We start from the raw sequence: 25,627 nt of genomic DNA, 5'->3' as shown, positions 1-25,627 counted from the left end.
GGCTTTCTGCATTTATTATACTAATTCATTAAAATTAGTAAGTTTAGAACTCAACTAAATACATTGTTTAGAAGATCAGGGAAGCACTATGAATAATAGCCAACTTATGGAGAGAGCCCAAATGTCCATCAACTGATGAATGAATAAAGATGTGGCATACACACACACACACACACACACACACACACACACACACACACAATGGAATACTTCTCAGCAATGAAAAAGAATGAAATGTTGCCCTTTGCAACATCTTGGATAGAACTGGAGAGTATTAGGCTAAGTGAAATAAGTCAGCTGGAGAAAGACAGATGTCACATGATTTCAGTCATATGTGGAGTTTGAGAAACCTAACAGAAGACCACAGGGAAAGGGAAGGAAAAATAAGATGCAAACAGAGAGGAAGACAAACCATTAGAGACCCTTAAATACAGAGAACAAGCAGGGTTGGTGTGGGTGGGGGGGTTGGTGGGGTGGGGAAAATGGGTGATGGGCATTGAGGAGGGGACTTGTTGGGATGAGCACTGGGTGTTGTATGTAAGTGATGAATAATGAGAATCTACTCCTGAAGCCAAGACTACACTGTATGTTAGCTAACTTGACAATAAATTAAAAAAGAAAGAAAAGATCACAGCCAAGAGTCTATTGTGTCTCATAACCAGCATTTACAAAGGATAATTTAAGATTTGGAGATCAAAATGCAAATATTCCTGGAACACATGTCCTATAACTTAGGACTAGAGCAGGAATTTCTAACTTTTATTTTCAAATTTCTATTTTGTTTTTCACTTGATTGATAATTATAGGCCTCTCTAGCACACAAAGCTTCATCTTGAGAAACAGTTTTTAATAATTTTCAGATCTTTGTCGTGGGTTATAACTGAGAGTCTGGTGTTCACCATAATCAATCTTATCTTTAATTTTCTGAAGGCCTTGATAGATGGTTTTAATTAATTGTCAGAGCACATGTGACAAAAATCCATTATCCTAACAGTGTGTTGAGCAAATCCAAATTAATGTTATAAGCTGAACATAGAAGTAACTTGTGAAGTTAGCAGAATAAGGTCAGCCTCTGTCACGTGCAGGTTTTGCAGACAAGGCTGTTCAAATAAGCTTTCAGATTTCTATGGGTCCATGATGGGCACTGCCCAAAATCCTCCGTCAGTTTCTAGTTTAATCATATACTGGGTTTTCAGATCAAGGGATATTTCTTGAACACATCATGCTAGGATTTTTAGTTGCAATATGATATCCTACCCTGCCCTGTGCTGTATTCTTTTTTTTTTTTTTTTTTAATTTCCTTGTATTTTACTCAGAGTTTCAACAAAATATGCCCATTTTGAGATTTTATGAGATGGTTGAAATTGCTAGTGATTTTGGCCAGGTAAGAGAATTGATCATTCTCTCTACCCCCACGTGGAGTGACAGAGCATGCGCAGTGGCGAGAGCGGGGGAAGGCACTCACGTGACCTCCAGGGCAGCAGCACACCCTCCCAGCTGTGCAGACTGCCGGCTGCGTTCACCATCGTCCATGTACCACCTGTTTCCGGTTTCAGAATAGATGCTGTGGAAGAACCGGTTGAGTGTTTCATGTTGGGTGAAGGCTGCCTTCCACGACCCTTTCTCCAAGAATGAGCCTACCCCCCAAAGTCTTCCCTGGTTTCTTCCACCTGCTGGCACATTGTTTGCTGTGCTCCATTGCAGTTTGAGTATGCATTCGTGATGTGCTTGGTGTTCATTGGAGAGCATCCCGGATGATGGATGATGGCCCCCGGATTGCCCACGGATGCACCTCTTGAGCTCTGCAGCCTGGCCTAGACTCCGGCACATAGTAGGCCCTTAGTAAATTTCATCTGAAAGAAGGAGCGCCATTTTTAAAAGGAAAATGGTGTTTTCAAGATCCAACCCTGCGTAAATGTGAGCAGAATCTCTACAAAATCAAGGTTTATAAACCATCCAATTTATAACAGCGAATACAAGGGTAGAAGTGAAATTTCAAACACGAGTGATCTAAATTGTTTCTGCTCTGAAATTAGAAGGTTACAAGCAAATGTCCTTGAACCTAGAAAAGGAGCTCCTTATCTTGCGTGGGCCTCTGGCACCTGCTCCCCTCAGGCTGCCAGAGTGGTGGTTCTGAAAGTCATTAAAATATTTATGGTCGGCGCAGATGCGGGGAAGGGAAGTATTTTGTTAGCAGCTGGAGACTTGGATAAAAAAATACATTTCAGCTTCTTTTCTGGCAAACACCTTTTCCTCCAATTCATTAGTACAAATAATCAGGGGAGAAGCCCAAAAAGCACTAGTAAAGAGCTTTATATATATATATATATATATATATATATATATATATGTATATATATTTATATATATATATATATATATTAATTTTTAAGCTATCAGATGAGTAAAGACTTTTCCTGAGCATTCTATCTGGAAGCACTAACCACTTTATTTGGTATTTAGTAAGTAATAACTGTATTGGAATTTTACATAATCCTCTATCCTCTCATGTCAGGAATATAGTACAATTATTTATAGAAATTGGATGAGTTTTGAGAAACATCAAAAATGTCACTACAGATAACAAGTTTGGTTACTATTATTTCCTGGATTCAAGGAAAATGGAGAACGTGAAACGTCAGACTGACAGAAGCCTCAAGAGGCAAGTGGCCATTTTAGGATCTGCCGTGTGCCAGGCACCTTACTCTCCTGGTCAACTCTGGCCAAGGAAAGTGTAATGTCTTTCCTGGGAGGCTCAGAAAGCTTTTACAAGGCCATTTGCTCCAGGACACATGCATCCTCACTGTAGAGGCCGTCCCTTGGGGTCCCGCTCACTTACGTTCATTTACAAAGCTGAACACAAAACATTGGATGGCAGACGTTCATCAAATTCATATGCTGCCTCAGCATCCGGAACGACAAGAGGGCACGTGACCGAGTACACATGTACTAAATATTTCGGATGAGCAAATCAAAGCTAAGAGTTAGATGATATCATACACTCAGGAAAGGTTCTTCCGTCCTTCCCTCACCACCTTTGTATCAGGATTATGGCTGCTCATTGAATTGTTGGCTACATTCTCCAAGATGCTAAACTTGAGTTTTCTTTCTGTTTTCTGGCAGTGGAGAGAGAGGATCGGGGAAGTCTGAAGCCAGCAAACAAATAACGAGACACCTGATGTGCAGATCTGGCTTCAGCAGGCCTATGTTTGATTCCAAATTTAAGCACGTAAGTTTCTTGTTTGGGTCAGAGAATATGTTGAGCTGGGACACCTGTAGTTTGTGAATAAAAGGGAACATCATAATAGACCATAAGCTTGACCATTAATTGGTCCAAGTTTGTGGAAATAAAGGAAAGAAAAAGAAGATTGAGGCCTGGTGCAAATTAATGCCATTCAAGATTTATTTTAAAATATTTTGAACATACATACTCTTTTTTTATAGTTGCTCAGAATAGTTGGATTGAAAACATGTAATATACTTAGAGATTACTGTTGTTCACATAGAAAGTGCCACTCGGTGTGTAGACACTTTTGGGGGATTGGCCCGATTAGCACGTTTTGTGGGGGACTATTGAGAGGTGATAGTGAAGTTTCAAAGTATGTAAAAGAAGTGCTAACAAGAGGGGCACCTGGGTGACTCAGTCAGTTAAGCGTCTGACTTCAGCTCAGGTCATGATCTCACGGCTCGTGAGTTCGAGCCCCACGTCGGGCTCTGTCCTGACAGCTCGGAGCCTGGAGCCTGCTTCCGACTCTCTGTCTGCCTCTCTCTCTGCCCCTCCCCTGCTCGTGTTCTGTCTCTCTCTCTCTCTCTTACAAGAATAAGTAAACATTTAAAAAAAAAAGAACTGATAACAAGAAAGCTTAATGCTATTGAGGGGCAGGTAATAAAAGTTCATCTCCAATATTGACTTGTTTGATGTACGTTTTGGTATTTTTAGGTATGCAACGTAGTGACTTGATATGTGCATGTATTGCGAAACGATCATCACTATAATTTTTTAATTAACATCCATCACTCCACATAGTTAAATTTTTTTGTCTTGTGATGAGAACTTTTAAGATTTACTTGCTTGGCATCTTTCAAATCTGCAGTTTTCCCAACTGTGGCCACCATGCTGTGCGTTACAGCTGCAGGACTGACTTACCTTGTAACTGGGAGTTTGTACTTTTGACTCCCTTCACGCAATTAAAACTGACCTTAAGTTATATTCAGTAACACCTGCTTTTATTTGAAGACTCCTTGTGGTGATACTTCATCCACCTAAAATATCTCCAGGGTTCAAGGAGGAACCAGAAAGGCCTATTAGCCGCGAAGATAAAGGTCAGAAATTTCACACAATAAAGCTCGGCAACTTTACCCAAAATACACCTGTAGGGTGCTCACCACTGACTGTGTCTTGTTTTTACACAGTCCTGGTAGGTATTTTTAGCAGGTTTTCTCTGGCCACAGTAGAGGGGAAGTGCAAACTCAAGAGTTGCTAGAAGGATCCTGCAGGGAACACGTATGCTAGGCAGACGCCCTAGTGGGTGGAAAGACAGCCCATCAATAACCAATCGGGGCATGATCAGAACCCAAAAGTGTGCTGCCCTGGGGGTCTCCACCTGCAGGGCTAGCCTTCCAATTTCATTACTGTAGAGGAAATAACTAGAATAACCCAAGTTCATGATGATTATTCTATGCTTGAGACAAAAATAAGACTCCCTTACGTGTGCCCTGTTACTTTAGGAGCCTCGGGGTCTTATGCTCTGTGCTTCCTCATGCTGTCAGATCCCATGATTCTGTCCCCTCCATGTGCTGTCACGCTTCATCCTAACCCCACCAGCTCCCCTTCTTCCCACATAGACCCCTGCCCAGCAGCCCTCCTGGATATCCCACAGTGTGTATCCCTAAGACGTCCAGAGCTGGACGCAGGGACTCCCAGGTTTCTTCAGCATTCTCCTCCCAGGCCACCCATCAAATAAGTGGCACAATCACTTTCTCATTGCCCAACTGGAAACCTGGCTTTGGCCTCGATGCCAGCCTCTCCCTGCTTCACCCATGATCACAGTATCCCGTCAATCTGACCTGGTAACACTGTTCTCCAGCCTCATAGAGTTTCCCTGTTCCTATTCTTGCCAGAGCCACCTTTGAACACGTATCCCCCCAGGCTGGGCCATGTGGCCTCTGTCCCTCATTCATTTATTCAACAATGTCTTAAGTGGCTGACATGTGCATGTCCCTTGAATTCAGAGACACCATCTTAGAGCCCGCCACACAGTTGGAGCTCAAGTACTATGTGGCACGTGAAAGAGTACATGCTTAAGATATCTAGAAGTATTTTCAGCATACCTAAGACACAGTTAATTATCCCAAGTCACCTCAATTCATTTACTTAAACATAGCAAATGAACTTAACATGGATAAACCATTTGTCCGTCATCGGGACCCCGTAGGTTTTGCTGCGTGTGCTGTGTGTCATGCACATGACGGGCAGTGTGGTTCCAGTCCCCTCTCTCTTGGTGCACATTTCATAGCAAGGTGTGGGAAGTGTGCTGGTGTCACCTGACAGGTGCACGCCTCCCCCTCCACAATCACCCCTGCACCGGCCTTGCCAGGCATGTATTTGCAGAAAGATACCTGCCAGTTCATTCTGCGACTTGATATTGAAAGTGTCTGATTACATTGGAGTAAAAACTTAGCTGCTGTTATCTTAGATTATTCCCTAAAACAAAGCCATCTGAAAGTTGAAACGTTTGGGGCACCTGGGTGGCTCAGTTGGTTAAGCATCCAACTTCGGCTCAGGTCATGATCTCACGGTTTGTGAGTTTGAGCCCCGTGTCAGGCTCTGTGCTGACAGCTCAGAGCCTGGAGCCTGCTTCAGATTCTGCATCTCCCTCCCTCTGTGCCTCTCTCCCACTCTCTTTCTCTTAAAAAATAAATAAACATTTAAAATAAATAAATAAATAAAAGTTCACACATTATATAAAGATGTAGAAACCCATCACCCTGTGAGAATTGTGCAGTTTGTATTTGGTTTTCTGTCACTGTCCTTTCAACTTATCGCTGTGGGCCAAGGGATATCTGCCATGGTGGCATGCACGTGAGAATACTCTGGAAATCTTATTTGTTAAATAAATTTTTGTTTTGGACCACCTGGGTGGCTCAGTCGGTTGAGCACCTGACTTGAGCTCAGGTCATGATCTTGCTGTTCAAGAGTTGAAGTCCCACATCGGTCTCACTTCTGTCAGTGCAGAGCCCGATTTGGATCCTCTTTCCCCTTTCTCTCTGCCCCTCCCTGCTTGTGCTTGCTCAAAAATAGATAAAACATTAAAAATTTTTAAAAATCTGTCTATTATTTATTTATTTATTATTTTTAAGTACACTCCACATCCAGCGCAGAACCCGATGTGGGGCTTGAACTCATGACCCTGAGATCAAGATCTGAGCTGACTGAGATCAAGAGTCAGACACTTAACCATCCGAGCCACCCAGGTGCCCCAATATTCTAGAAATTTTAGTATCTGATTCCTCATTTAGAAATGATAGGAACTTGGGTTGCCAGGGTGGCTCAGTTGGTTAAGCACCCAAGTCTTGATCTTGGCTCAGGTCAGGATCATGATCTCATGGTTCCTGAGATCAAGCCCCGCATCAGGCTCTGCACTGACAGCGGAGAGCCTGCTTGGGATTCTCTGTCCCTCTCTCTCTGTGTCTCCCCTCCTTGCTCTCTATATCTCAAAACAAATAAATTTAAAAAAATAGTTTTAAAATAAATGAGAGGAATGTATATTTAATTGATAGGTCAATGTAATTTTTTTTCCCATTTTCGACTTTTGAAAAAGATGTCCTTAGGAAATTAAATCCGCTCTTACGGATTCCCAAACCTACACCTGATTCTGGAGATTTCTTTCTTTGTGAAGAATATCTATGGTGACATATGTGTTCATTAATGACTAACTCATAACCATTTATTAAGCTCAAACCATATACTGAGAACCTGCATAATTGTACAGCACAGCTCAAAATAATTTAACATTTTGGGTTGACTTGGGTAGGATACCATAATTATCTATGTTCACATAGCAGAGTTAGAGAATTTCTAAAGAACACAGTTATCAAATAGACTCAGGTTAACTAGCAGAATACCAGCAGCTGTTGGCCTAAGTGTAATGACAAGGAACAGTGGTCCTCACTGTAAGTTATAGACTAAAGCAATCATTTATTAAAATGATCCTTCTGGAAAGAGCAGGCTGTGCAATTTCTAAAGTGCATTCTAGATTACTTTATGTAAATTGGCTTCGCAGTTTAGCTTAAGTAAATACATTCTAAGTTGCATTTCTTTAGATAGATATAACTCTTCCAAATCAGTTAGCGTCTGGGAATCAATATTATGATATCCATGCAAATTTCAAGGAAAACCATTTCTAATTCACTTGTTTGTTGTTTTATTCATTTCTCATGCAAATTAAGGATGTCATAAATAAGTGATTCCTAGCCTCATAAGGTAATATCGCCCAGGATTAAGTATGGCTTAAACTTCGTATCAGTTATGCTGGGTGTTTTTTTTGTTTGTTTGTTTGTTTGTTTTTTGTTTTTGGCTTCCCTTTAAATTACAATCCAGATGAATATCATTTGGTGTTCAAAGCATTCTCAAAACTTACCCACAGTTCTTGCACAGCGCCCTGGTGTACAAGTGGGAATTAAATACAAGTATTTAATGAATGTATATGAATCGACTGTAAATATAACATCACAGGGGTTCAGTGAAACTTTGTACATTTCGGGGATGGCCAGTACTTCTTGTGGGAAAGAAAAGTCTGATTAAGGAGATGAATAGAAAAGAGCATCCTTGATTGCGGAGCTGAGATTCAGTAGAAGGCTTAAAGTTCAATCCAAGGTGGGATGAAAGGAAACTTCCTTAGGAAGCCTGAAAGGAGAGAGGTGGGTGAGTTGAATAGGAACGCAGTTCGGCCACACTGGGTGGTGTGACGTTGCTGTGGGTTCCCACGCCGGCAGCCACTATCCACGATGTGGCCACGTAGGGCTGCGTGTGCAACAGACACACACAGGGCATCTCCCCTGGGGAGTCTAGCCCACACAATTTTGCCCTGGATCGCAGTATACTGCGAAAGAAAAGCAGTCACTAGAGGTTATTCGGATCAGCAGTTACTGAAAAATAGGGAACACGGGACGTAAAAAGAAGGGCACAGGGGGGTGGTGTCAGCAGAGTCATGTAAAGCTGAAGAAAAGAGAGCATCTTCCTTGTGGTTTCCATCGATGACATAATTGAAGATTAGAACCTGGAGTATGGGGAGGAAGAGGGCAAAGTGAAGGGGTCTGAGCTGGCTCCCTGCTGACCCATGAGGGCACAGAGGGAAGAACCAGGTTTAGGTGGGGTCCGGAGAGCTAGAGAGGTGACACTGAGCTCCAGAGAGGACTGGATACTTTCATAGAGGCCATACACATGTTTGTAAGGGACACACAGCTGTCATGTTTCTGAATTTTAATCTCCTCCTTCAGTTGTCATGCCTGAAAGGTCTACGCGGGTTTACCTTCTGCCCTGGCAACACGGTTCGGGTTGTGTTTTACGCAACGGGTTTGAACCCTACAACCATGGAGATTGCTCTAGTTCCCCTGTACAGCTTCAAAATAGCTACCATCAGTTCAGACTGTTGTTTTTAATCCCTGTATTTGAATTTCAAGCTGTACAAGCAGGAGATTTTTCCCTGGCAATAGGTTTTTGGAACGTAAAAATCATGTTTTGGGGGAAAAAACAACTGCCTGGGACTTTTCACTAATTCTGCCCCAAATGACTTTCAGCTTTAAGGGACATTTAATTCCACTTACGTTGTTTAAATACACATTTATTGAATAACTGCTTTTTACAGAGCACAGTGGTGTGGTACACATGAGTAAGCCTTTTTTTTTTTTTTTTTTTATTGAGGAAGACACAGGTTTTTACTCTTAGAAAATACAATAGGTTAACTACTATCATAATAATATTGCATAATTTTTAGTGGCAAAGCTATTAAAATCTTAGAGAAAAAAACCAAAAAACCCACACAGTCGTAAGTCGAAAAAAATCATACCAGTAAAATTTGAATCAGTGACCACTGAGGAAATCTATACATACTTCCTTTTGCCTATATTTTTGTTTAAAGTTTTGTTATTGTACCATATTTTCATGATTTTCTTTGAGAGTTAAGGTGAGCAGTGGAACAATAATCAGTTTTGCTGGTTTGTGTGTGTGTGTGTGTGTGTGTGTGTGTGTGTGTGTGTGTGTTTTGGTATTTCTCTTAACACATTTACTTAGTGCCACCTATTGGCCAAGTGGATAATTGAAGATAAAAAGCGTTATTTACTCCTCAGGGATGAAAAAGAATGAAATCGTGCCACTTCCAAGGACGTGGATAGAACTGGAGGGTATTATGCTAAGTGAAATAAGTCAGTCAGAGAAGGACAGGTATCCTATGTTTTCACTCATGTGGAAACTGAGAAACTAAACAGAAGAACATAGCGGAAGGGAAGGAAAAACAAGATAAAAACAGGGAGGGAGGCAAACCATAGGAAGCTCTTAAATACAGAGAACAAACCAAGGGTTCCTGGAGGGGAAGGGGTGGGGGATGGGCTAAGTGGGTGACAGGCATTAAGGAGGGCACTTGTTGGGATGAGCACTGGGTGTCGTATTTAACTGATGAATCACTGGCTTCTACTCCTGAAGCCAAGACGAGACTCCATGTTAACTAACTTGAGAATAAAAAAAAAAATTTTTTTCAGTGTAACCAATAATATCTTAGGCTTGAATTATGGACCAACAGCACACAATGAAAGATTGCCATAAGAGCTTTTGCATTTTGTTCAATAGTTTTAGATTTATATAACATTATGCCTTATATTCCCTTATTGTTATTCCAGCACTCATAGCCTGGTGATGCACTGATTAAGCATGCTGATTTTGCAGAGACATTGCCTGGGTTCGAATTCCAGCTCCACTATCTGTAATCTCTGAACCTTGGGGAAGTTACTTAATCTCTCAATGTCCTTTTATATAAAATGGAGACACTAGATTTTTTTTTTTTTGGTATGTTTTATTTATTTTTGAGAGCAAGAAAGACAGAGCACAAGTCGGGGAGGGACAGAAAGAGAGGGGGACACAGAACCTGAAGCAGGCTCCAGGCCCTGAGCTGTCAGCACAGAGCCCGACGAAGGGCTCGAACTCAAGAACTGTGAGACCCTGACCTGAGCTGAAGGTGGACACTTAACCAACTGAGCCACCCGGGCGCCCCGAGACAATAGTTATAAGCATTAAAAGAAATATCTGCATAAACATACATGTGTACCTGTATGTGTGCATGTATATGGTATACATAATTTTATATATAACTTTGTTTATATTATATATTACATGTTATATATATAAAACTTTAGGATAATTCTTGGCACAAAATGAATGTTTTCTACTACTATCAACAAAAATAAAATTATCTTTGTTATTTGTTGAATGCTGAGAACTTTGTATACCCGACATTGATAAGCACTGAAGGAGTTATTCCTGTGGTGGAATAAAGGAAAATGCAGTTCTTGGGAGTTCGTGAAACTTGCTTAATGTCATATAATTTATCATTAGCAGAGGTGAAATGTGGACACATGTACTTGTTACTACAAAGAACGTGTATTGAACCATTACCCTGTATTTCCTGTTTGGGCAAATGTTATTATCTTTTATGTCTCTGTAAGAATACCAAAAAAGCAGTTTATTTTCAGTTATAGCACCAAAATAACTAGAATCCAGAATACTTTTAAAAATTCATTTTAACCCTCTTTATGAATTTTTAAATAATTATTTAATGTAAGGGGTGAAAGATTTATTCAATCTGAAGAGAAACTAGATATAACATACATGTTGAAAATGCGATTTACTTACACTATCAATTCCATGATATGCTTGTTTAATATTGAATTACTGGAAAAGCAGCAAACAAAACAAAACAGGGCCTTTATAAATACCATTTCAGACTATTTTTCAGAATACATTTCTGGCATCACTACTATCAATTAACTGTTATGATCTTTAAAACTAGGTTATTACTAAGAGACCGAAATCAACATGTTTCCTCCAAAAGTTCAATATTTGGTAGATATTTTGGAAGATTTTACTATTACCACAACTTTTAGCACTTTGGATTTGTGATTAGGCTCAAAGTATTATTTTATAATTTTTCAGTATATGAAATGCTTCCAGGTGAACCGAATGCATTAGTAGATCAGCATTCAGAAAGTTAAAAAGTAGCAGCAAAGTTGGGTATTTTTTAAACTTAGAATACAATTCTCAAAAAATACAATCACCAGAAACTATAAAGAACCCCCTGTATCAATAAAGTAATGTGTTAATTAGTGTGCTCCTTCGTACGGCTGATGCAGAAACTTTTAACATCCATGACTTGAAAGATACAGAAAAATACCTTTGAAACTTCCAAATTTTCATACTTTTTAGAGGATTACTTGGTCATCATCATTATCATAGACACAATCAATTGCCAGAAGAAATGGTGTTTTATTTTCCTATAGCCAAGGTTTAAGGAAACATGTTAAGAATTTCAGATGTTAGGGTTGATCTGAAGATCTTTGTTAACAGCATTAAAATTTTTTTAAAGTTTATTCATTTTTGGGGGAGAGAGAGAGAGAGAGAGAAGGGGACGGGCAGAAAGAGGGAGACACAGAATCCCAAGCAGGCTCCAGGCTCTGAGCTGTCAGCACAGAGCCGACATGGGGCTTGAACTCGTGAACTGTGAGATCATGACCTGAGCTGAAGTCAGACAAACAACTGAGCCAGCCAGGCACCCCTAATTTGTTGGTTTTAAAAGAACCAATATTAAATCCAATTCCTTCCCTCAAAAACCACAAAAGCATTTCTACTGTTTTATTAAGTCTCAAAGCTCAAATAACATGTGTTGAGTTGATTATGTTTGTGTGAAGAGATAGCAAAGCCAAATGAAACCCTCTGTGTATCATTACCTTCTTAACATTAGCTACATTCTGAGACAGAAGGAGGCAGTAGTTTGCAGTTGAAGAAAGAGTGACTTTAAAAATTCAACACAGTATCATACCAACAACAGAGAACCTCCTGGATGATGGACTATTCCTGGATCTTTGCTACTATTCCTGTTTTATTTTTGAAAACGAGTTGCTCAGTAAATGTTTCCATTTTTCTGCAGGTCATATGCATCTTGGAAGCCTTTGGGCACGCCAGGACAACTCTGAATGACCTGTCCAGTTGTTTCATAAAGTATTTTGAACTACAATTCTGCGAGAGGAAAAAACACCTAACAGGAGGTAAGTAGAACATTAACAAAGGCAGATCTCAGGAGCTGCCAGCAGGGGGCAGAGAAACTCCAGGCATGGTGACAACAGTGTGCGTGTGCGTGCACATGTGTGTGCGTGTGTGTGGCTATCTGCACACCTGAGATGTCAGGTTATGAGTTCAAAACCTCTTGTGAATTGGGGGATATCAGAAATGTGAGGGGAACTTTTTCAAGATGATTCTTGTGTAAACTATCTGATCGGGAACCTAACGAAAAACAGCTGAAATGGATCATAATTGTTGAACACAGAAATGACTCACACACCCAATTACAATAAATTATGACTGGAGTAAATAATTCCTTCATAAAACAGACACTGAAGTCTATTTTAAATAAAAGTGAATGTATATTTTTAAAATGAGTGGATTAAATCAAAACATCAAAATAAGCACCCAACTAAAGCCAAAGAACACTATTTATTTATATTTAATGTGTACTTGATGAAAAGCCCTTATTTAAAATTAAACTAATTTAGAATTCACCTGAGATGTTACAGTTTTCTAATGAAAACAGATTATCCAGGCAAATTAAAAGAATTGTAGGTGGGGAGCCCATGCACTTGGAAGAATCAAGTATTGTAAAAACATTAATAACAGCCGTTAGCAACCAATTAATTGCTAAGTGTAATCATTTTAGAAAGAGATCAGTCCTATTTGGTGTTTTCAAGTATGCTTCAAGAAACAAAAGTTGGTTTGGACCATGACTTAGAAACAAAAAGCTCGGGCGCCTGGGGGGCTCAGTCGGTTAAGCCTCCGACTTCGGCTCAGGTCATGATCTTGCCTTTCCTGGGTTTGAGCCCTGCGTCGGGCTCTGTGCTGACAGCTCGGAGCCTGGAGCCTGCTTCGGATTCTGTGTCTCCCTCTCTCTCTGCCCCTCCCCTGCTTGTGCTCTGTCTCTCTCTCTCTCAAAAATAAACATTTTTTAAAAAGAAAGAAAAAGCCTGCATTTTGCAGTAAGTGCCAAAATCCATTATTAGTAAATGAAATTTGGTAAGAAAAAAATGTATAAAAGACGTAACAAAAGATAACTTTAGATGTTGAAGTTAGCAGCTTCAGTTCTGCAATAGGAATGTTATGTCTTGAAAAATCTGTGACAAAGAGCTATATTTGAAGGTCCACCATTTGAGGAAGACCTCAGCCAAGAAATATCTTGAGCCTCAAAGTCTGGTTTTCAGGTCTTGGTTTTATCACACCGCAGTGAGAGTGTCCCCCCTCCCCCCGGCCTGACCTCTTCAATTCTGAGCGTAAACCCTGAGCTTTCGGGGCCCAGCGGTTGGAGCTAGGGGTGGAGGAAGTCCCCGGTGCTGCGGGAGGCCCCTGTCCACTCCATGTGTGACTCCAGGGTACTTGGGAGCTCGTCGTAAACACAGGCCTACGGACTGGGGCTCTGTATTTAACAAGATTCCCAGTAGTGCGTATGAACACCCAAGTTTGAGAGGCATTTCTTCCAGCCTGAGTCGAGCTGGCCATGCTTTTATGCACATGGGCCTTGGAGGAGAAACCACTTATCTGGACATCACTCCCATGACCTTGTGTTTTCTGGATTCGGCATTCCCCTTACCAAAGCGGAGAGGCACTAAGGGGCTTTTGCAGGTGTTGCCCATTACTAATTTTGTTGACTTTTTTTTTTTTTCTGGCTGGAATCTAATATGTCCCCTTCAGGAGTGTTAGTTTAGAATATCATTCTATATATATGCGCATGTGCAGGGGAAGCAGGACCGCTGCAGTGCACTAACCGGCCGCCTGTTAGCGGGGCCCCAGGACGCTCCAGCATCGTCACATCCACGGTACCACTCTCATGGCTTCTTGGAGGCAGCAGTGATGTGGCCGGAGTGTGATTCACAGGGGGAACCAGGGCTCTCCCTGACCCAAAAGTCCTCTGCATGGTGCAGGACTGCGCGTGCAAACGTGGGGTGCCTTCGGCAGAATGGTGCCTGGGTGTGGTGCCCCTTGGGAAAGCAGCAGGCCGGACCTCCGTGGAAGGAGGCGCACCCCCACCTCTCTGCACCCCCGTTTTGTTTTCCCACTCATCCACTTCTCATTAGCATCCTTGATTTGCTTCCTGTAGCCCCAGCTTGTTAGTCTGGTAGCTTACTGCTCTGTTCCTTTAAAAATCTGGCAGAATGATTGTTCTGCTGGTTCTATGTTCCTTTTTGATTGATTTTAAGAACACAACACGTACTGCTAGACAAACAGGGCCAGTGCCGGCTGAGACTGCATGACAAGGAGCAGGGAGGCTCGGAGCGGGCAGACGGGAGCTCAGCTCCTTGTTCCCTGTGTGGAAGGGGAACGGTGAGCCATGTGTGCAGAGGATGTGCCTCGAAAGACAACGTTCAAGCCCTTTGGGGCGCACGTGAAGAAATGCAAGACTGAAAAGAAGTCTCGGGAAGCGTGGCCAAGTGCCTTCAGATATCTGCTACCAGGTGGAGAGGGTCTGGAGAACAAAGGTCTGTATGCGAGCTCCGCAGAGTTGGTGGATGTGACAGAGAGGAAGTACGTTTCCTGATCACGAGGCCCTCCCACCCGCCTTCCTCGTGATGCACCCCACCTTCTCGCCCCATGCTGGGGGTGCTCCAGGAGGGGAAGGCGCAGACCCCTCCAGAGCTCCCAACAGTCAGTCTCGAGGGGACCTGGGCGACGTTGTTCTAGAGACACTGCCTGATTCTGCACGTTCTAGAGCCTGCCCACGAAGCACCTGCTAACTGATGAGCAGGGTTCTGGCACCCCGAGGAGTGACTTCATAGTGTGTGTCGTCTCCTGGTGCCTGTCAGCATGGAAGGGGTTCTGTAGAGTGCTTGGCCATGCAGGACCCACTCTAACAAAACATGACAGGCTCGGTGACTTCGAACGGACGTCTGGGATCCGCGGGATGGTACTCTCTTGGATGTCGCTAGGAGTCAGTCCTTCCTCGCCTTGGCCAGCCGCTGACGGTTCCTGCCAGATCTTGGTGTTTGCTGGCTCCTGGCTCCCAACTCCGGTCTCTGCCTGGCTGGTCACAGGCACTCTGGCCCCGCCTCTCTCCTCTTCCCCTGATAAACACCAGTCTTAATGAAGCGGGACCTGTGCTGCTCCAATACAATTTTGTCTTTTCTAAAAAAAATCTATTTGATGTTTTATTGGACATGTAGGTGTCCATACTGCTGTGTTGTTAGTTCAGAAGTAAATTCAACTGGGTCCTGCCGCTGAAGGCTTGCAGGATAGTCGAGGAGCTAAGACCTATCTGCCTGCCTCTCTTCCCCACCAGAGTGTAAATCTGCGTTCCCTGCTGTATCTCCAGGGTCCAGCACAGTGTCTGGTGGAATTAATGTTCAATAAATGGCAAGAGAATAAATGGATGAAGGGCTGGCTGATTCTAGGGGAGTAACTCTAACTCTAACTAACTCTATGGGGGGGGGTAAGAAGTAGTAAGAACTGTAAAGGGGCTGCGGACTCCAAAGAGCCCATGCAGCTGATGTTTCCACACTGAGCTCAGACTCCAGAAGTCCTGGGTCTTAGGTCCAACCTTAGCACTGCCCCTATGACCTTGATCGAGTCACGGAGACTCTCTAAGGCTTATTTGTAAACTAGAAAGTGTAGACCACGGAGACCAGCAGAACATGTACCTGAATAAAGCAGGATGTGCAAGACAGTGGGGGCTGTGCCAGTCTGGAAGCACCGTGCCCTCCAGCAGGACCTCACTTGAACTTGAAGACTATCGACAGGTGCCCCGCTTTCAGGCAAGGTCACATCCCCGAGTCCTGGGGTTAGGACATAGGCGTATCGTCTGTGGGGCACAATCCAGACCCCCTTAGAGGGGGTCCATTATGTTGTCTTTACTTCTTAAACTGATTTTCAGGTTACGAACCTCATGGTTGGAGCGCCTGGGTGGCTTAGTCGGTTAAGCTCCCGACTCTTGATTTTGGCTCGGGTCACGAGTTCATGGTCTGTGAGATCAAGCCCCGAACCAGGGTCTGTGCTGACAGTGCAGAGCTTGCTTGGGATTCTCTCTTTCTCTCCTTCTCTGTCTGCCCCTCTCCTGCTCACACACTCTCTCTCTCAAGATAAATAAATAAACTTAAAAAAAAAGGAACCTCATTGTTACCTCCAAACAGGAGGCACCAAGCACTTGAAGAAGCTACTAGCCAGTGTGATACCTTTGAACAATTACATCTGTTATCCAGACTCCTTTTCTGAAAGAAAAATAAAAGACATATTAATTGAAACTACTTTACACAAATTTTAAAGAGAGCTGAATTATTCAAATGGGTTCCCTGGAAAAGCCTTCTGAATTTTAAGTGTTCACTAAAATAGTAAATCAAATTTGAGTAAGGTTATTGCACCTCAAGCTAGGTCAAATAAATGTAGGTTACAGGTTGATTTTATACTTTATGGTAGTCTGGGTTCCCTTAAATTATCAACATTTCTAAAAGAATGGTGAGGGTTTTATTGGACAGGGAGCATTATCTTACAAATTTTAAGGTGGAGTGGACGTTGCATGTTTCCTTCATTGATCTATTGCTTCTAGTTTAATTTTTTTTAATTTTTTAATGTTTATTTTTGAGAGAGAGAGAGCGTGAGCAGGGGAGGGGAAGAGAGAGACAGAGACAGAATCCAAAGTAGGCTCCAGGCTGTGAGCCGTCAGCCCAGAGCCCAGTGTGGGGCTCGAACCCATGAACTGTGAGAACGTGACCTGAGCCTGACTGAGCCACCCAGTCGCCCCATGCTTTTGTAGTTTAATGCCAGCTCCCTAATCAGAGTATGTGTGTATATATATAATGTGTATATATATATACACATATATATATATACACACACACACACACACACACACACACACACACACACATATATATATATATATATATATATATAACAGAAAGTATGATGCTTAGTTTTATGAAACACCAGCTATAGAAAAGTAGGGAATGTTCCTTGTTTTGAAGAAGATTTAATTAATAAATAGCATTGTGGTCTGGCTTTCAGCCCAATATTTTCTCCCGTCTGATTACTTATTTAACAATACAATTATTCTGGGTTCCCTGGTATATGCATCAGCATGCTCGGGACGAAGTGAGGTGTAAAACCTCTTACCGTCGTCCCATAGGTAAGGATGTAACGTACAAATATTGGGAAAACTTTGTCAGTGATGGTGTGTTTTCACTCATCCAGTACCTTTCACTTGGGACTTGAGGTAGTTGCTGAATCCCTAATGATTTATATTTTTCATTCAAGAGTGCAGAGAGGTTTTCCGGGTGTGAGGTTCAAAGGCACCAATGAAAATAATGGCGGAGAATACATTGATGCCATATTCCCAGCTTTTCTCTCATGATCAAGATCATAGCTGGTCTTTTTTTAGGGTCTTTTAAAGATTTTTTAGGGCAACTTTTAAAGTTGCCATTCATTTTAAAATATGTGCCATCTTTTGACATATGATAAGGTATCCTTTCAATCTTTTCCCCAGTGGATCATTTTCTGGTTTATAAATCTTCAAAATTACACGATACCTGGGCACCTGGGTGGGTCAGTTGGTTGACCATCTGACTCTTGATTTCGGCTCACGTCATGATCTCACGGTTCGTGGGATTGAGCCCCACGTTGGGCTCTGAGCTGCCCTTGGAGCCTCCTTGGGATTCTCTCTCTCTCTCTCTCTCTCTCTCTCTCTCTTCCCCCGCTCCCCCCTACCTCTGTTTCTCTCAAAATAAGTAAACAAACGTTTAAAAAAATGTGATACAGACATCTGGCGTATTTGGAAGTACAGGTCACAAAGCACACAGCATTCTTCAGTGGGGCCGCTTGGCACAGTGCAGGGGGCTCCAGGCTGGATCTGTGTGTGCACATGGGGTGAGTGTCCTTACCGTCTTTCCCCAACTATAAAATTAGACACCAGACCATTCTCTCCTGTGTTCCTTTCAGCATTGTTTCACTTTTTAAAAAAATATTTATTTATTTTTTGAGAGAGCGAGCAAGCGAGCGGGGGGCGGGGGTGGGCAGAGGAGAGAGAGAGAGAGAGAGAGAAAATCCCAAGCAGGCTCTGGGCTGTCAGCCCAGAGCCCGACTCAGGGCTCAAACCCACGAACCGTGAGATCATGACCTGAGTCGGAACCAAGAATCAGACACTTAACACACTGAGCTCCCCCTAGGTGTCCCCAGCTTTGTTTCACTTAATTAGAGAGAATCTCCTTGTGAAGTTGAACGTTTCTAAGGTTCCAATGGAGGCTACGAACGGTTTGCGGTCACTGCTGGTCACCGTGGAAAGGGCAGGCAGAGCTGAGACCGCGGTGGGGAGCTGGGTGAGCGCCACCACACCCCTGCGCTCAGCTCAGTCAGTGGGCTGTGCGCCAGGTCCCTGCTGCAGGTGACGCATTGGAGCCCAGCTCGCAGGCTCAGACCTCCTTCGGCAACTAGACATGCAAAGCCGAAACGGTCCACCTGTCCCGGGCAAACCTATCTACCCACCAGATGCTTCCTTGGGTGATGAGGTGGTCTCTTCCTCTGGGACATTCACGATTGAGGAGGATGCTGGTGGGTAAACGCTGACGGGAAGGCTTTTGGAAGTTCACACATCCCAGGAAACACGGGATTCTGGTGCATTTCCTAACGGCTTCCTTGTGGAATTGCACACTCATCAGGATAACAAAACAAGCTGTGGTTTGCAAAGTATCAGGCTGTCTAATAAGAGGAGTATGAGCTTAAACTTGGAAACTTTGGAGACTCCTGAGGTCTGCTTTTTCTCTTTTTTTTAATTTTTAAGCCTTATTACATTGAAATTCAGGCAAATTATTTTTCTGTAGTGATTTCGTCTGTTTTTTATCTTTTTTAAAATGTTTAAGCCTTGGGGCGCCTGGGTGGCTCGGTTGGTTAAGCGTCCGACTTCAGCTCAGGTCATGATCTCACGGTCTGTGGGTTCAAGCCCCGCATCGGGCTCTGTGCTGACAGCTCAGAGCCTGGAGCCTGTTTCAGATTCTGTGTCTCCCTCTCTCTCTGCCCCTCCCCCGTTCATGCTCTGTCTCTCTCTGTCTCAAAAATAAATAAACGTTAAAATGTTTAAGCCTTATTACATTGAAATTCAGGCAAATTATTTTTCTGTTGTGGTTTCGTCTGCTTTTTCTCTTTTTTAAAATGTTTAAGCCTTATTACATTGAAATTCAGGCAAATTATTTTTCTGTTGTGATTTCGTCTGCTTCTTTCTCTTTTTTTAAAATTTTAAGCCTTATTACATTGAAATTCAGGCAAATTATTTTTCTGTTGTGATTTCGTTTGAAATAAGCTTTTACCTATCTCTAGTGCTTTCTTCTGCATGCTTCGTATAAATTAACGTTTTCTTTGCAACACGTGGTCTGATTTCGCTTTGATGTGCTGTAGCTCCCCATAAAGTCTGCCTCTTCCCGTTTTGCCAATAGTTTCAACCCGCTTCACCTATCCTGTCATTTGGTCATTTATAACCCAGCACAAACCAATATGACTGTTTGCGAGTTGCGATATATTCAGGCTCTCCCAGAACACCCCGGTCTGTGCGCGCAGGTGAGTCACTGTCATAGAAGTGAGATATGCTGGCTTGTTCCTGCGTCGCCCCACTTCTGACACCCACCTTGGTATTCCCGGCCGTCTCTCCGGGCCCGGAGGTGTTGCCCAGATGGTCTCCCATCCTGGTGGCCTTTGGTGGCTCCGCAGTGGTAACTTCCTGCTTGTCAGTGAGCAGAGAGCCTTTCCACTCTGGCTTCTACTGCCTGGGTGTCCCCACCGAGGTTCTTTGTCCCCATGTTTTCTCAATTTAACCTTGTTTAGAACACCCGTCCCTCCTAAAGACACAAAGCCAGCCCGCTTTGTGGTTTTCAGCCTCGTTTTTCTTTTTTTCTAAGTCACTGCCTCATTTAAATGCATAAATGTGAATTAAGAAGATAGCCCACTTTGTGGCTCAGTGGAAATTGAAATCAGCCATTACTGTCAGGCTGCGAGGAGGCCTCAGCCATTTCCCTCTGAATCTGCGTAGCCCCTCTCTGGTCTCATCAAACGTCAAGTCCAGGACTGGACTCTGGGCTCTCAGAGGACAGCCCACGGGGCCCCCTGTGTCCGGGTCCTCCCACCCCATTCACATCCTCCAGCCTCACTGGACTATTTAAGTTCCTTGGTGGTGAGGCCACGGCTTAGTTTCTCCTCTTTGCTGCCTAGGGGATGGGGATACTTCCCTCTCCTGGAAAGTGCAGGCAATTCTTACTGCACTGGTATCCTTTTGGGTCACTTCTTCTTCCCCAAACTCTCTTTCTAATGTGTCCACTGGATCCCAGCTCTGTTCACTGTGGATCTGGCTCTTTCCTCATTTCTTTCATAGCACCTGTCGATATCTGGAAGTGTCCTTTTCCTGGTCTGTCTGGTTGGTTGCTGTCTGTGTCTCCTGTTGGGATATGAGCCTGTTGGTGGCACTGCTCTGGTCTGTCGGGCTGAGTGGGCAGTCCCTGACTTTTGTTGGGTCGATGAATCTAAGGAATGGATGTAAAGAGCCAATAAAATGAAGCAGCAGCTGTGTTCCTCCTTTCAGGGAGGACGTGGTGTGAAGGCCGCATGAACTCATTCATGACCACAGAGAATGCGTATTATTGAGAACGTAAATCGATAGCAGAAGTTACCAACACTTAACTCTGGCTCTTTTTTAATTAGAGATTGTTTTTCTTCATAAGGACAGTTTGTGTCCGGTAAGAATGGAACCACGTTCTCCTTCTTAGTGCCCACTCCATCCTGTAGGGATTGGGGAAGGGTCTGCAGGGGGTTGGGGGGGGGGGGACTCAGAGTCCACATGTGCGGCGTAAAGTGCATTTGGCTCCTGTCTTGCCTGCATCCTGAAGACACCCACATCCACATAAGTAGAAACCAAAATCGGGACTCCTGGGGGGCTCAGTGGGTTAAGCGTCTGCCTCTTGGTTTCAGCTCAGGTCATGATCTCACGGTTTGAGGGATCGAGCCCCGAGTTGGGCTCTGTGCTGAGAGCACGGCACTTGCTTGGGGCTCTGTCTCTCTCTGTCTCTCTGCCCCTACCCCATCCCTGTGTGCTCTGTCTCTCTCTCTCTAATAATAAATAAAGGTTAAAAAAATGGAAACAAATTTTCTAACAATCAGAAATGTCTCCCAATATATATTCCAGGGCCATAGTATCTGCTTGGGAAACTTGTAAACTTACAGTTGAAACCAATGAAATGGACAGTCTGTTAGGGCTTTTGCTTGTGTCCTTCGGAAAACGAACCAGAAGACCGTCTCCATCTTTGTTATTAGCATCATAACTGAGCCTTAGGCTTGTCCTGTCAACTGGACATTCTTTTAGAAGTTTCAGAGTGCTTTAAGTGATCTTAGCTCCATTGAGGAGCAGCATCTTTTAGTGGTGATCAGCCACTTGGGTTTCAACGTGACAAGGCCTCCAAGAGAATTTAAATGAGGCACCGTCTGAAAAGCCCCAGCACAGAGCCTGGTACACCACAGGTGCATGGAATAGCAGTCCCTTCCTCTTGGAGGCCACAGGAAGCCCGGGACCTTTATACCTCCTCGTCCCCACATCCGTATGGGGTAAAGAGAAACGTGAAAATTGACAAAGCCAGAGTCAGGACCAGGAGCCACACTTGGGCTCCTAGTTGAGGCACCTTTCCTTATACCACCCCTTGTATTAACCTTGAATAATGAAGTCAAAAGAAATGCATAAGCGTTTCTCAGGAAAGAGAGAATATTTGGATATTTTAATTAAGCAAGAGTGTGCTGTTGGTGACCTTTAATTGAAGACATGATGGCCATGAAGACATGATATGCCTCTGGGAAGAGATCCTAACTGGTCATGATTTATAACTAGAAGGGCGGGGCATGGTGACAGTGAGTGCTGGAAGTTTCTGGAAGTCAGTGGGAAGGGCATCGAGGGCAGGCATTTGTCTTTTTTGAAGGAGAGGATATTTATTTCCTCCATTTTCTTTTATAATTGAACAGAAGTTGGCATAGCTCTATAAACTATTTTACTGAGTACTATGTCATATATAATCAACAAACATCTACATTTGTGCCAGAACTTTCTGAGAAACATATTCATATATAGATTTCTGGTAAGACAGAGGATCACAGGTGTATTTTAGTCAGGAATGTTCCTGAAATAAAATATCTTTTAAAACATACAGGTCTTGAGAAGTCAAAAAACCAATTAGCAGGAAGTCTCTTTCTGTGTGTGGACATTTATATGAATGAGCCAAACCCCGTTAACTCCACACCTATCGTTTTCCTTCCATTATTTTAGTGTCACTTCAGACACAACAAAAGGCTGACATTTTCTCCATTTGGAAGAATATGAGAGTCTCAGAGAAATTAGAATTTTTGGTTGTTTTGTGTTTTCTTCTAACTAAGGGCCTCTTTTAAGATACTTTTTTCTCAAAATCCTACCGATCAGAATCCTGCTAACCCACAGCAATTTTATTCTCTGCGGGAGATGAGCTAACTGGGATGATTGCTAATTACGCTGTTTTTGAATTTAGATTAAAGGTATTGAAATCACTCTGTGAGGTGGAATTTGATTAGTTTTGAATGCTCCTCTAAACGAAGCTTGGATGTTGGCTGGGACAAATGGGCTTAGGGTCACCCTTTTCTCTGAATACAGAAGCAGAAGCGTGATGGCCAGTACTCCATGGCCTCTGATATTCCTGTAGTTGATGACTAAAAAATAATGGAAAGGAACAACTATAGAAGCTTATTCCTTACATGCACAGATTTTTAAAAATATCCTCTTGAGCAGAGTTAATATTGCTAATGTTAAGTGGAAAATGTTCTTAGCAAATAATTTAAGAGAGGGAAAAAAGAGAGGAAATAAAGTGTAGTAATTAAGATCTCTTCTTGAAATCATCACCTGATTTAATACTCCAAGAGAAATGGAAAAGAAACGACACTTCCCTGTTCTAATTTTAGCATCACCTTTCGGCAACTAATTAAAGGGATATTTTGAAAGAGCCTTTATGCACTTACGACAACTTTTCTAAAAGGTTTCTAATAAGACAACTTTTCTTAATAAGAAGTACTGATTTTGAGGGGTTTTTCTTCTTTTTGCATTTATAACCATTATGACAGGCTGAATGGGCCACTTAACTGAACTTTACCAGAGGGAAAGCACGTAATAGTCTTTCCATTAGTTCAAGTAGATTTGCTATATAAAACCAAAATCAGGAGACCTCACTTTTTTTTTTTTTTTTTTTTACTTTTAGAGGCTGGACTCTAGAATAATTATACGCAGATTCATTATACAAGATGATGTTTCTAGTTCAAATGTAGGAAATAACTATGTCCATTTGACTCCCTAACAACTGTCACCTTTTGATCCAAAACAATTATTGACCGTGAATCTTTACTTCAAAGTGGAAAACTACAAGAATTCATGGGTGCATTTGAAATTGAAATGCTTCATTGTTTACTGACCATTCATAATGATAAGAATAAACCTAAATTCCAATAAAAAGAATAGTTCAGAAAAACTACAAGTTTGAGCCTGCCAAACATATAGCCATAAATGTTTTTTTAATTTTTTTTAATGTTTATCTTTTAATTTTATTTTTGAGAGAGAGAGAGAGAGAGAGAGCGCGAGCATGAGCAGGGGAGGGCCAGAGAGAGAGGGAGACACATAATCCAAAGCAGGTTCCAGGCTCCGAGCTGTCGGCAAGAGCCTGATATGGGGCTCAAACTCGCGAACCGTGAGATCATGACCTGAGCTGAAGTTGGACACTTAACTGACTGAGCCACCCAGGCGCCCCAGCCATAAATGTTGATTGACAGTAGCTTCTGTATTGCCAGTCCTGTCTGGAAGCAAAATCGGGATTGTGATCTCCATGCCGCGTTCTCCCACCATTGTCCAACAACATGTTTTTGTGATGTGGGTTGTTTTTGTTTGTATTTTTGTAATCTTTAGCAGCAGAAGCTCCAAATAATGAATATTAGATATTTTGCTACTGGACATGTGAGGTCACAATGAACTAGGCAGATGGCTAGACACTCTTCAAACTGGGCATGTGCTTTTATAGACACATCACCTGTCTTCCTCCTTAACTGGGAAGTAAACTTTATTATTGAAGCATCTGTTTCATTATTTTACCCCTAAGCTATAAACCATCGTTTGGCTCCTTTTTATAATTTTGATATAGATGTTGAAATTTGCCCAGTATACTTTCTGTATATCAAATTGTACCCGCATAAATTCAAGTTATATTTGCCTTTGCTACAGTGGGTTTCTTCCACGATTTTCGGCAGTGAGACACTATTGTCTATGTATCTGGTCTTTGTATAGTGTAGCTGTATATACTTCTGATCTGGTTGATAGTAACACTTGCTAGGGTCTATAGCAGAGCTCTTTATAATCAGTATCTGTTTATATATACCATAGCAATATGACTTGTGCTTTCAAATTGTAAGACATTAATGAAGAAAGTTCTAAAACTTACTTTGGTGCCTTTGTTATACCCAGGGACATGTCTTGTTTCAGATCGTATTTGTGCATGAAAGTTCTGTGTTGGGTCAAGAACAAAATAAGAATGTCTCCTCTCATCACTTGCTTTCAACATTGTACTGGAAGCCCTAGCTAATGCAATAAGACAAGAAAAAATATACACAGATTGGAAAGAAAGAAATGAAACTGTCTTTGTTAACAGATGACATGATTATCTCTGTAGAAAATTGGAAAGAATCAGCAACAAAAATTTCCTGGAACTAGTAAGCCATTATAGCAATGTTGTAGGACACATGCTTAATATACAAAAGTCAATTGCTTTCCAAATATCAGCAATGAACAATTGGAATTTGACATTAAAAACACAATATTATTTCCACCACTACCAAAAAATAAAACACTTAGCTATAAATCTAACAAAATATTTACAAGATCTTTGTGAGGAACACTATAAAAACCCTGATGAAAAAAATCAAAGAAGATATAAATAGATGGAAAGATATTCAATGTTTGCAGATAGGAAGGTTCGATATTGTTAAAATGTCAGTTTTCCCCAGTATGATCTATAGATTCAGTACAATCCTAATAGAAATCCCAGCAGGTTACTTTGTGGGTATTGACATAAAGTTTATGTGGAGAGTTAAAAGATCCAGAAAAGCCAACACAACGTTTAAAAAGAAGAACAAAGTTGGAGGATTGGTGCTACCCAAATTCAAGACTTACTCTAAAGTGGCAGGAACCAAGACAGCGTGGTACTGGTGAAAGAACAGACCAGTAGGTCAAAGGAACAGAATAGAGAGCCCAGGTAGACCCAGGTAAATATAGTTAACTAATCTTTGACAAAGAGCAAAGTTTGATAG

General features: G+C 42.3%; 1 protein-coding gene across 2 annotated transcripts in view; it reads left to right on the top strand.

Annotated features, from left to right (window-relative positions):
- The window catches only part of MYO16 (myosin XVI), a 620,603-nt gene that overhangs the window by 328,052 nt on the left and 266,924 nt on the right, over positions 1 to 25,627 (top strand). For both annotated transcript variants that reach the window (XM_086708430.1, XM_086708429.1), the window contains exons 14-15: positions 3,124 to 3,229; positions 12,195 to 12,312. In XM_086708430.1, the coding sequence (XP_086564556.1) occupies positions 3,124 to 3,229; positions 12,195 to 12,312 (224 nt within the window). The remainder of the gene's footprint in view (positions 1 to 3,123; positions 3,230 to 12,194; positions 12,313 to 25,627) is intronic.

This window comes from Puma concolor, chromosome A1 (genome assembly GCF_028749965.1).
Source record: "Puma concolor isolate L17-30 chromosome A1, mPumCon1.1.hap2, whole genome shotgun sequence".
NCBI lineage: Eukaryota > Metazoa > Chordata > Mammalia > Carnivora > Felidae > Puma > Puma concolor.
The sequence above is the reverse complement of the archived record's forward strand: the minus strand, read 5'-3'. Positions and strand labels throughout refer to the sequence as shown.